At 52.2% G+C, this 12441-nt stretch overlaps 1 protein-coding gene across 2 annotated transcripts in view; it reads left to right on the top strand.

Annotated features, from left to right (window-relative positions):
• Positions 1–5569: 5569 nt before the first annotated feature.
• SEPTIN9 (septin 9) overlaps positions 5570–12441 on the top strand; it is a 134846-nt gene continuing 127974 nt past the window's right edge. The window contains exon 1 of one of the 2 annotated variants that reach the window (XM_048323544.1): positions 5570–5645. In XM_048323544.1, the coding sequence (XP_048179501.1) occupies positions 5585–5645 (61 nt within the window). In that variant the 5' untranslated portion in view covers positions 5570–5584. Of the gene's footprint in view, positions 5646–9596; positions 9876–12441 lie in introns of those variants that run through there. The other variant, XM_048323545.1, reaches the window with a different exon arrangement.

The following is a 12441-nucleotide window of genomic DNA, read 5'->3' as shown; positions in this document are numbered from 1 at the left end:
CTTGAATCAGAGTGGTGGGCTGTGAGGCACTGCTCATGTGCTGCTAGTAATAATTATTATAAAAATGGTTTGGGCTTTAATGGCAGGAGAAATACGTTTATAGTTGTGTGTTCTTCTGCTTGTGCATGGCTTGGAAGCAGTGGCTGGAGAAAGGCTCTGTTCAGAGATTCGCAGACAGTGATCAGACTGATTTATGCTCGACCTCTCCAAAGACAGGCACCACACTGCTGGCTGTCTTCCCTACAGTTCTTCATGATATAAAAGCCCATAGAAAAGAAATACAACCGGGAACAGCTCCATCTGGTGACTGCTAAAATTTTTGCACAAAAGCCTGTGTTTTGTGTCAAAATTAACAACCTTAGGCCTGACTCTTTGGGAAAACTCCTGTGGCCACAAAGACCAAGCAGTACAAATAAGACTTGAAGGGTTTGGTACTGCAGGTGGCTGTGGAGATATCCTGGGGAGATCAGAATCTGCTCAATGCTTCAGGAAGAATTATTTACCTAATACATCCATTTTTTTCCTACTCATGAGTTGCCTGAAGGGGGAAGTAGGAGAGCTGAATTCACCAGGGCTCAGATCAGTGAGCAAATACTGAAATGTGAGGTATTTTTGCAGTAACACTATCCTGAAGCTGCATCTCTGAGCAGTTTAGTTAAACTGTTACTTTACTGCTTTTCTCCACAGCAAGACAGGGTTTACAGGCAGTGTTTATCCTCAGAATTCTGGTGTGCTCTGTTCAGACATGATGGCTAAAAGCCATGGCCAGGTGGATGCACCTCTAGTTACTCCCTGTAGCTTCAATATTAAAGGGAAAGAAGAGTGAAGGCAAAAATGTGATGTTCGTAGTTGTCTTCAGTACACACAGAACGACCTCACTGGAAAAGGAGCTGCCTGTGAGGTTGGCTGCAGAGTTAAATGGGTTAAAGCTCTTGGACAGTCACTACAACACCGAGCAGGGGCTGTGTCAGTGGGACAGAACCGGAGTGACAACAACGACCTGAGTGAAAACTCCCATCAGACAGGATGGGATGGGAACCCTCCGTGGGGTGGGACTGCTCTCAGTCCCTGCTCCTCTTGGGAATATGAGTTATTAAATGCATCAACAGCAGGAAGGCTTTTGCACTAGGGCTTGTAATACCGCTTTTATAGTCCCTGTTTCCCCCCTCCTCGGAATGGAGCTGTTTGCCTTTGGCCACGGGCGAGGTGAGGGTTTATTGGAGCCTCGACCCTCCCAGCAGGTGACTGTCTCTGCAGCTACTCTGTGCAGTTTCCCTTCGCAGCCCGTGCGGAGATGGAGGCCAGATCCCCCCGGGGGTTTCTGGATCACAACCCACTTTTTCCAAGTCGTTCTGCGCAGCCTGGTCCCGGGAGCAGCCGGGAGGCCGGGGGATGAGGAGGGAGGAAGCATTCCTTGCTGCTACATTCACAGAGCTCCTGGCACCAGCCAGCTCAGCGAGCTCCTCCTGAAACCGCTCCAGACTCTGAATCATTTCTGTTAGGAAACCATTCATGCCCCAGCCTGAGCCCCAGCTGACTCCTCAAAGCCCCCCAAAACTCTGGCAGCAGTCTCTGATGCTGCTTGGCTTGTCTTGGCAGGGCTGAGGGGCTGGGCTGACACCACGGCTCTCTGTTGTTCATGGGCAATAGTTTCCCTGCATCATTTTGCAGTTCCTGCCAGTTTGTACAGAACTGGACTCCAACCCCAGCTCTGTTTGCCCAGTTGCCCTTAATGCTGTGCTTGTCCCTTCCTCAGTGAGGGGAGAGGCAGCTTTGCACAGCGTGGCTGTGTTTTCTCCCTTCATCTCTGGTGCTGCCTTACAGGGCCTGTCTGCACCCTGTGAGTGTCAGCACTAAAAAAACCCCGCGGTTTGTAAAGCTTAGGATATTTTATAGAAACAAGGATATTTTATAGAAACAAGTAAGACGAAAATACTTATTCAGGCTCTAAGGTGCTTCCCGAGCACCTCTAAGGACTGTCCCTTGTGGGGGCTCAGAGGGCCTGGGCAGGAGCATGGATTTGAGGTGTGCTCCTGCAGCCTCCCTCCCTGCCTCCCCAGCCTGTTTGAAGTCCCTCTGAGGTGGGTATGTCAGCCCAGTCGTGCAGGTACCTGCTGAGCAGCAGCAGCAGCATGTTTCAGTGTTTAAATCACCTTCCTGCTCCTCTCTCAAGGGATGATTCATGGTGATTGATCACTCTGAGCTGGGTGTGAAGGCAGCCCTGACTGCTTCCTTACTGGCACTGCAGAGCTTCAAATGAAGCTGATTTTTACCCTTAAAGCCACTGCCTGTTGCAACTCCTCTGTCTTTTAGAATTGCTCCTTTCACTGTCAGTGGGAGAATCCCCTGGAGCTTTCTGGAGCTTTCCAAAGGTATTTGTACCAACTAAATTGGACTTTTCAGCTTGGGGCTTGTTGTTCATGTATGAGTTGATTGGAAATGAGTTTGGGTTTGAGAGGCTGGTTTCTCCACTCCCCTAAATCTTGGGCAGGTGTTTTTGGTGCTGGTTTGATGGCAAAATCATCCTTTGAAATTCTGGAGTAAATGACATAGATGGAAGATAAAGAGCAATGAGAAATGAAGTTGTGCCAGTGCAAGGAAAGAGAAAGTAATAGTGGAATTATGCCCTTAGCAAGCAAGGCAGAGACACAAGTGATGACTGATGCTGGGTGACAGCATATCACAGATCAACCTGCCCCAGTTTCCAGGAAAACTGAGAGTTTTATGTATAATAACAGCCCAGGACTACAACTCTAAAGCTGGGCTAAACCAGCTGCTTTCTGCAGTGCTTTTGTGTCTCAGTTTTCCCACCTGTAAAGTTGGACAATAGTAATTTCCTCCCAAAAGAGCTGCCAGTGCTGGCTGGAAGCTGCTCTGTGTTACAGCACTGAGGAAACAGTGGCTATTATTAATCAGGCCTCATATTTTTTCAACCTTCTGCATAACTAAATTTTGTTTGGTTTGATTTTTAAAACTTGGAATCGATGGCTGGACCAAATTATAGCTGGAAGCTGAGAGCTATAAGAAAAGACATCCAAATGCTGCTTAGTTTGCTCTGTAAAGGACAGAACTGCTGAGGCTGCATCACTTGTGGCTCCTGAGCCCAGTGCCAGCATACAGAATTCCCTCCTTACAGCTTTTCCATAGCACGTGCCAAGTATCCAGCTCTTCAGTCTGTTATAAATCATCCCTAATTCTGTAATTGGTTTGCTGGTTATTATAGGCAGACTCTGGTTGATCCTTCAGTGGTTTTCCTCTATCCACATTTTCAGTGGGCTCTTTTATTGTTGATTCTGTTTTCCAGTTCCTTGCTCCCCTTTCCCAGCTCTAGCAGGCCCCATGGCTCCAGTCCAGTGTTTTCCCTGCAAGAGATGAGGCAGAGTCCCCTCTGCATTTGGGGCTGCTTTTCCACCAAGAGCTGCCAGGGGAAGGGGCTCCTTGTGCCTCTGCTGTGCAGACATGGGAGGCAAACGTAAGGTCATGCAGGTAGGAATGCTCTGAATCGCTCTCACAGGATGGGGAGCTGCATTCAGGGCTGGATTTGGAATCAGACAGTGAAGCACGGCTTGCAGCATGACTGTGCCATTCCCTGCCTACCCAGGGATGTCTCTGCATGGGCACAGGAGCAGCCAAACAGCCGTGCCTGGCTTGTTGGCATGTGCTCAGCCTGCAGCCAGACTGGTTTGTGCTGCTGAGGAGGTCAGGAGAGCTGCTGTGTGGTCCCTCTCCCCCACACTTTCTGTGCCTCCCTCTGCTGCAGCACCAGCAAACCTGGCTTTTCAGGGCCCCAGCACTGTGCCTCTGCTCCCCTTTTCCCCCATCCCTAGGGATGAGTATTCACTTCTCTAAACTGCATTCGTGAAAGTGCACCTGGTGATCCAGGCACTGGGGGAAGGCCCTGCTCTGGGTTAGGTGTGGTGTTGGATGAAAATTAGGGATCCTCTCACTTGGTGGCAAGTAAGATCCAGTTCCCTCCTGTACCACTTTGGAAGGACACAACAGGCACAAAGCTGAGGTTGTTGCTTAATTCATGTAGTTTCAACTCAAACTCAGACCATAAAAGCCATAAACCAGGGTTCTTTATTTGTGAAAAATGGATTAAGCTGTGAGGGGTTTGAGAGTTTGACTTTGACCTGCTTTTGTTTTTCAAACTTGCAGTTAGATTCTGAAGTGCTTAGCTGGCAGTTCTGAAAGCAGCTCAGGGATTTTACAGTGATTCTTGGAGCGGGGTGGGGGATGTATTCATGTGGGTAAGCTCATGAGCCACCTTGAAGAGTTTTGTTTTTAGAAACTGGAGCTATTGAAAATGGAAAGCACTTATGGCCTTTCATTTAGACTTCCCTTACATTCAGGGATTTTCCTTCTATTGAATGGGCATTGACTACTGCCTTTGATTTTTTTATTTTGTTGTCTGTTAATGCCCTCTTCAACTTTAACTTCAGGTTGTAGTATTCTCTTCCCTAACCATTCCATGAAAATGGCCATCTGAGGTACCGTGTGGTTGAGCAGATGTTATCTTGGTAATGAAATTCCGCCCTGAGTAATTGGACATTCTTCCTGGTTCCTCGTCGTTTAGGCAGAAGAAAAGAACAAAACCTGCTGATTTGATATGAGTAATTGTTTCATTAAATTATTTGCTTCCTTACCATAACCATCAGCCCAACGAAAGCAGCCTGACCATCAGATCATACATGATGATCCTTTCATGCTGGGGGGTTTTGGTGCTTCATTGTCAGATGGAATCACAGGGAGAAAAGTTAGGAAACACATGGCTAAATTATTTACCTCTTAACCATGTGCACTTAAGACCACAGAAAGCCTGGCTGTGCTGTGTCCTAACCAAGGGAATCAGCCCCTGGAAAAAGCAGAGAGAGAGAGTGTATGAGGCTTTAGGTCACCACAGCTGCCTGGCCTCCTGCATCTGAGCATTGTGGATTGATGCTGACAGGCTGAACATCTGTGTTTTCCTACTGTGGAGCAAGAAGGGGAGAGAGCTGCATGAAATCCTGGCCACTGGCAAGAAAATGTGGTTGAGGACTGGACTGTGGCAAGTTTTAGCAGTGGTGGTGGCTCATGCCATTGCTGTTGTTTGTGTTTGGCCATCCTGGGTTTGGCAGTCGGGTTTGTGCAGACGTTTGGGGACACAGGGACACTGTCCCCAGTGACACTGAGGACAGGGAAATAGGCCTGTTCATGTGTTAAGTTACTTAGACTTAACTGAGATCTCAGCCATGATTTCCAGTGGGAGATTATTCCCCATCCATGTGAGCTGCTCTCACTCGCATCCCACCTCCCCGTCTCCACGGTTCAGCGGGTTTGGTGCTCATGAATAACAGATCACCCCAAATGCACTTCAAAAACCTACCCCTCATTTCCTAATTGCAAGCTTGAGAGTCAGGCTGCTGCATCAGAGCAGCCACATGATTCATATGTGCCTACAGATGAAGTCAGGGCTTGGAGGCTCTTTGGATGTGAATTCCACTGAATTATCCCCAAGCTGCTGCGGAAAGCAGTTCCAGGTCACTGCCAATCAGTCCTGCAGACCTCTTCACGCTGTTCTCTGCAAAGCCTGTGTGATCCAGGAATGCTATCAGGGACTTTGATCATCGAGCTGATTCCTATCTCCCTCTCCAAGATCTGGGCAGGTATGTTTTTATAAGGCTCCCCTGAGCTTGGAGCAGCCAACATTCCTGCAGCTGGAAAGCTAGGCAGTAACAAGCTAGACAGCCCCGAGTTTTAATCCCGGTTTGGACAACCCTTTTCAGAGCTTAGAAATGAAAATATGTGTTTGCTTTTTTTAATAACTAAATGAGGATAATGAATGTAGGTAAGCAGTGCACTGTATGGATTAACTGACTGGCACAAGAGGTGCACTGTGTGAGCTAGGGCTGCAGGGGAAAGGCAGAGCCATCAGAGGTGCCATGAGAGTTTAATTTCCTCAGGAAGGTGGCAGAGAGAAGGGCAGATCCTGCCAGTCTCCAGTGCTGGTTGTCAGGCCTTTGTCCTTTCTCACAGGCATCTTGCTGTCCTGGGCACCAGCAATGGGAATTGGGCACGGACAATGGGAATTGTGCCCTGCAAAGGGCACAGAGCATGGGCCAGGCCGTGCCACCAGCAGTCATTCTGCTGGCACAGAGCTCCTCCAGTGGGAGTGAGCAGATCCAGTGGCATGACTGAACTCCTGGTCCTTTCTGCTGTCTCAGAGAATCCCAGCTGTTGGATTGTGGGGTGAGTCAAGCCCCACTGCACATGCAGCAGTGCCCAAAGCCCTCCCTGGTACCTACCAGGGCAGCCCTGTCCTGGCCAAACAAGGTCTCATCTCCTGTGTGGTGATCTCCTGCTTCCTTTCCCTTGAATCCAGGGGCTCTCCACGCTGGGTTTTGCAGGGATTCCCAAGGCCAGGTGCAGTGTCACCGTTCCCCTCCTGCTCTGTTTGGCGGCTGCCTGCCAGCACTGGGCCCTGGGCTGCTGGGGCAGAGCTGGGTGGAAAAGTCCTCTGTATCTCCTCTCCAGCATCACAGCCACAAAAGAGTGCTTGGTCAGGAAAGGAGCTTGGAGGATCATTTGTAAAAGAAACAGCTGGAGAGGGACATGGGGAGCATTTATAGTCCTGACACCTGAGGTTCTACCCCTGTGTCAGTCGGACTTGCTCTTCCCCAAGCTCAGATCTGCTCTGCTGCACACGGGCAGGTCTTTGCAGTGTAAATTCCCGCTTCTCTTTGTCTCAGGGATCTCTGTTTTCTCCATAACAGCCACTTTTGCCCACCAGGCAATGCCTTGGAACCCCAGGGCAGCACTGAGCCTCACCGCCCCTCCCTGGGAAATCTCCATCTTCCTCCCCTTTTGTGAGAGAAGCTTGGTCAGAGAGATTGAAGGAGGCAGTGGCACAGCTCAGTGTTCCCGAATGCCTCGCTTTGTGAGAGTCCTTGTAATGAGGGTTTTTTTTCTCTGGGGCTCATCCTTTCCTAACTTGTACCCTTCCCTCCTCACTCCAATATGCATTTCTGGGTGCTGCTGCCTCTGCTGTTCTCTCTCTCCCTCTGACCCTTTCCTGGGCCTCTGGCTGCTGGCCTCAGCCCACAGTGTGGAGCTGGCGGTGCTTGTCTCTCCCTCCTCTGATCACTGCTGTGTTTAGTTTGGGAGATTACGTTTCTGCATGTGGGACCCCCCCATGCTGGGGAACGGGGCTCCCTGGAGGAGGATGCTGGGGGAGAAACAGCACAGACCCCTTGCAGTCAACACTTTTTGTGCCTGCAACAACTCTAAGACACGTGTTGCAGGAAGAATCGGCTGCTGAGGGCACCACAGCTGGGCCAGGCTCTGCAGCTGCTGCAGGAGGTGCAACATCTGCAGCCCCAGTGGCTGCAGGTGCCACGGGGCTCAGAGCAGCCGGCCCAGGCTCATCCTGCCAAAGGTCACTGCTGTGTGTGTCCCGAGGTGGGGACAAGCGAGGCTGACACAGCCTCTCTGAAGAGTGGCCAGCTCTGTGCCTCTGCCAGCACTGTGCTGGCACTCCAGTGCCACGCTGGGATGCGTTTGGCAGGGGGATGTTTGGGGCTGGGGCAGGATGGGTGTGGATTCCAGGGCTGGATGTGTGAGGCTCACACGGTGCCTGCCAGAGCTGGAGCCAGGCTGAGCCTGCAGTCCAAATCCCTCACTTTCAGGAGCAGTAAATTCTCTCACTGTCTTACGAAAGAGCAGGAAGAAGAAAAAAGCTCTAAATGACTTACCTATTTGAAGCCTGTGGGCTCTGCATTGTATTAAACATTAACCTGCCTTTCTGAGCCAAGCGACTGATTCTCTGGGCAATTCTGAGGCCTGGCAGGCAAAGAAAAGGATTCTTTGTCAGAGACTATTTCAGAAAATTATCCCTTCAGTCATTTTCTGTCTCATCGTGTTTGTTCGGCCCTGCAGTAGGACGCCTGCCGCACAATTTGCTGTTTGTGTTTGGGCAGTGGAGCTGATCAAACAGCCACGGCTCCGAGCAAGCTGCTTCCACCACGCTGCTCCCCAGCAGCCCTGGGACGATGGCACAGACACCGTTTGCACACGTAATCACACAGACACAGAACCAGCCACTGAATCACACCCATGAGCACGTGTAATTGCACACTAAAGGAGGCACACGCGCACATATCCCCATAATCAAGAAGGGAAAGCTGCTTTTTGAACTGTAAAGTGAGAGCTGAGTGTTTAACACTCGTGCCCATCAGAGAGGTGCAGGCAGGAGCAGAACAGTGGGGTCAGTGACCAGGAGCGGGCTCTGCTCCCGACTTTGCCTGTACTTGGTGTACGAGGTGGGGCAAGTCGTTGCACTATTGTTCCTCCTCCACGCATTGTGACTAATGGTTTCAAAAGCACCTGTGGAAAGGGTAATATATCATTACTATTGCCTTAAATGTGTGCTTGATTAAGCAACAAACTTTTGGTGGTTCAGGAGGGTTTTTCTGGTGAAAGTTTTGTTGATGACAGTTTTTGCAAACGTCTCCCCCCTGCAGACCCCAGCAGATGTAGTTCTGTCGTGCAGCCCTGGGTAGTTGTTGTTGCTACAATCCTGAGAATATGGAGTGCTCCTGAGCTGTTCCAGTGCAAAGTCTGGCTGCTTAGCACTGAAACCCCCAATGACTTCAGCCAGCTCTTCCAGTTTTGCTCTAAAGCCGGAGAGAGGCTCGGACAATCCATTTTCTCAGATCTGTTACAGAGGGGATAATCTATGGCTGAGAAATGGTAAGAAATGCTGATAGGACCATATCCTCTTAATCCAGCTCATCTACCTCCTTCCTCTGTCCCTGTGCAATGCTAGGGTTAGGGCTGGCAACAGAAAACTTCATTCCTACTGTGGAAGAATCTGAAACCAAGCAGAAAGCCCTTCCTACGGAACCCATGCCTTAGGGCTGGTGGAATTCTCTCATGTGAGCAGGACTTGTGCTCTGCACCTTTGTGTGTGGGTGACCCACCTGAGGGGCTGTGGAAATCTTTCCAGGGAGCAGCCTGGCCCTTCCTCCAGCAGTTCAGGCTCCTGCACTTCCCTGTGCCCTTAGAGCAAATTAAGAGCAGCTATGACTTTCTTCCTGTCTGTGTTTGTAATGCTCCCGGCTGATTGCATTTGTGTAATTAATTGCCCAACCTGCGTCTCGAAGGGGGGTGATCCGGAGCATGTTTGCCCTCCTGGCACGTAAGGAATAGTAAAATCCTGCTCCCCACACCTGGGGCGATGTCTGGGGGCTGTTTCTGGGGTCCGTGGCTCTCTGCTCCCCCCCGCAGCAGTGAGTAAGCGAGGTGCGAGCCTGCACAAACGTTTTGTTCGGCTTGCAGCTTTGAATGAGCCCTGGACGAGCGAGTTTGGAGAGGAAAGAGGCGTTTTCACGGGTCACTAATGCACTTTGAACTAGAGACGGGAGAGCAGCGCTGACCTGAGCTGCTTCAGCAGCCAAGGGCTGAATCAAATCCGTGGGGTGCGCCGGGCTGGAGGCGTGAAATTCCATCCCTTCCCTTGGCTGCAGCGGCGAAACGCACCGGGATTTCCAAGGCGGGGAGCTGGCAGGGCCGAGCCCCGGGGATGATTTGCGTGCCGCGGGGGTTAAGGTGCAGCCGCGGGGGAGGCTGAGCCCCGCTCTTCCCCTGCCCGTGCCAGAGGACTTGGAACAGCCCGCACCGGTGTGTGCGGCTGGGAAAGGTGTGCGCTAACAACTGGGAGCGCTGGGCTGCCCCTCGGCCGGAGCCACGCGCGGATGTGGTGGCACCGTGCGCGTCCCCTCCCCGGCCCTGCCTACAAAAGGATCGTGGCACCCCCGCGACCCAGCACCCCACCCGGCCTCGCCCCTGCTCCCATGTCACAGCCCGGAGCGACGGCATGAAGAAATCCTCGTATTCAGGTGAGCCTCCCTCTGCTCTCGCCTCTCCCTTTGTGTGTGTACTGGGAAAAGAAAAAGGTTGAAAAAACCCGGAGTACGACGCGCACAAGCCCTCCCGGCTGCGAGCGCTCTGCGGAGGAGTGAGCAGCTGGTTTACTGTGTATAAACAAGTGGAAAAGGCTTAAAAAGCAAAGCAAAGGCAGCGAGGCAGCTTGTTCCAGGCAGAGCCCGGCACTGGGGGCACGGACCTTGTTATCTGAAGGCACCTGTGCCAGCAGGGGGTGAGATCCAGCGCCGAGTGGCAGCGTGGCATCGGACCAGGACGGTGGTGTGTGTGTGTGTGCGTGACACTGGGCTGCCGGGATTTCCAAACGGGGTGCAAGAGATGGGATCCCCTAATGCTGCGGGACTCTGTTCTGCCTTCTCCCCGTCCTGGCTCTGCCAGTCTCGCCCTATGGGGTGAGGGCATTGCGCCCTCTGTTCGTGCAGGCTCCTTCCTCCCCGGCTGACACAGAGTGTGCAACCATGCCTGGTGTCGCTCTCTGAATTCCCTGTGAAATCCTGCCCCAGGAAGTGGCTGGTGCACCACAGAGTGGACACGTCTCCTGCAAAAGGTCCCCTGCTCACCCCGTAAAGCTCAGGGGCCTCTGGCAGCTCCTTCAGCTGCTGGACTCTGCTCTGCAGCTGGTTTCTGCTCTGCTCCAGGCACCAGCCTGTGGCTCCGTGCTCTGCAAGCCAAGTTCTGCCCTGGCTTCGGCCTGGCCCCTGTGGGGACACGGTGTCATCATGCCAGCCTCCCCCTAATGCCCCAAGCCACGGGTCTGGCCACCCTGCAGGGGTGTTGGTGCCACGTCATGGCCACAGGACTCTGCCTGAGCTCATGAGCCACAGGAGCTGGGGGTTTGGCTTCACTCAGAAAATTCACTCTGTGATGCTGCTGCCTGTTTGTTGTTAAAATTAATTAGCAACGTTTCTCTCTTGCACATTTTTCTTCTCTCTTTAGCGTCGCTAAATGGGCTGCCGGGAGCGTTTATTAGGGCTTGTGTGCCGGGAACCTGAGACAGTCTGAGTGTGATGATTAGCATGTTGTAATGGATTAAATTGAGTACTAATGGTTGTACCCTGTGTGTAGGGAAACCTGTTATTTGTTGTGGCCTCCTGAGGCGGTTGGAGCAGCCCTGGAGCAGGGAGGAGAAGTGCGAGGAGAGGTCTGGATACAACTGGCTGCCACACAAAAAAGCTGCCGGTGTCGTGACTCCTTGCAGATGAGGCCAAGGGTCCTTAGCTGCTTTGCTTGTTTGGGGTGGGCTGTGCCAGAGTGGAGCTGGGGCACTGCAAAGCCCCTGATGTGTCTCTGGTCGGTGTCCAAACCCTCCTATACTCGATGGTACAGCTGAGCTGCCACCTGGGCATTTCCTTTGTTTCCAAGGGTCTGGGGTTGTGTTTTGGAAACGCTGCTTTGAGATTTCCCTGGGTACGGTGCAGCTATTTAAACAAAAAGAACTGAACTGCCATTCCCAGAACCCACTACTGGGAAGCAACAGGACAGCTGCACTCCTTACAAACACCTCCCACCTTGCACAGAGCACAGGCAGCGCTGCTGAGCTGCTCTGGGTGGCAAAGGCTTCACTTTGGGCGCTGCAGCTCCGGCCGTGCTGTGCCGGGGCCGATAAATCTCCCTGATTTATCGGGCAGAGGGTGAATGAAGGTGGAGGAATCACCCACGGCACTGGGTGGGCCACCCTGGGGAGCTGCCACCTCTGTGAGAGGCAGCCAGCCCTCCGTGGCTGGTGTGCTCACAAATCAGGGCACAGCAATGGGCCCTCGCTTTGGGGAATTTCACTGGGAATCCTGATTGCTTCTCGCAGATGTAAGATGTACAGGGTGCTGCAGAGCCTCTGGGCTCTCTGCTGTCTGTCACAGGAGCTGGTGAGGTGACAAAGTGACTTCTTAGCTGCAAAAGCTGATGCTGACAGCCCCTGGCAGGCTGGATATACGCTGCCTGGTTGAGAAACTCTGGCAAATGATGGCAAAGGAAAAAAAAAACCCGAACATCTAAACACTTTTTGAGACCAGGGAACATCCCTCCCTGGCCTGATTTCTCCCTCTCTGGCATATTCTGGATCTGTTTTGTGGACTGGGTCCCCCCTGAACCCGGCTGAAGGATCTTGCGTGACTTCCCTGGGCTGAACCTCCAGCTCCATCCTCCTCCGTGGGCACATCAGCGCTCTCCTGTTATCGGGCTGTTCCCTGCCCCAGGCAAGATTTACCTTCCCTAAAGCACTTCAGGGGCGATCCCAACCCATCTGCTGCGACTTCTGAGCACACGCCACGTAGGTGGGGTTGGGATGAAGCGTTTACCTTGGGGTGCCTCACCTCTTAGGAGCAGAGGGGCTCGGTCAGACCTTTGTGCCGTAGCCGCGGGCACGTGCGGCTCATCCCGGCACTGCTTTTGTTCCTGGAACTCCTGGCAGCAGCAGCAGGAGGAGGGGAGAGCGTGAAACATGGGTTTTACACAGCAGTAACTTCTACTGAAGCCAGCTCTTACATGTGTGCCTTGGGGATGTCTGTTATTTCAGTTGCTAAA

This window comes from Corvus hawaiiensis, chromosome 19, assembly GCF_020740725.1.
Source record: "Corvus hawaiiensis isolate bCorHaw1 chromosome 19, bCorHaw1.pri.cur, whole genome shotgun sequence".
Classification (NCBI taxonomy): Eukaryota; Metazoa; Chordata; class Aves; order Passeriformes; family Corvidae; genus Corvus; species Corvus hawaiiensis.
Note: the sequence above shows the minus strand (reverse complement) of the source record. Positions and strands in the feature narration are given on the sequence as shown.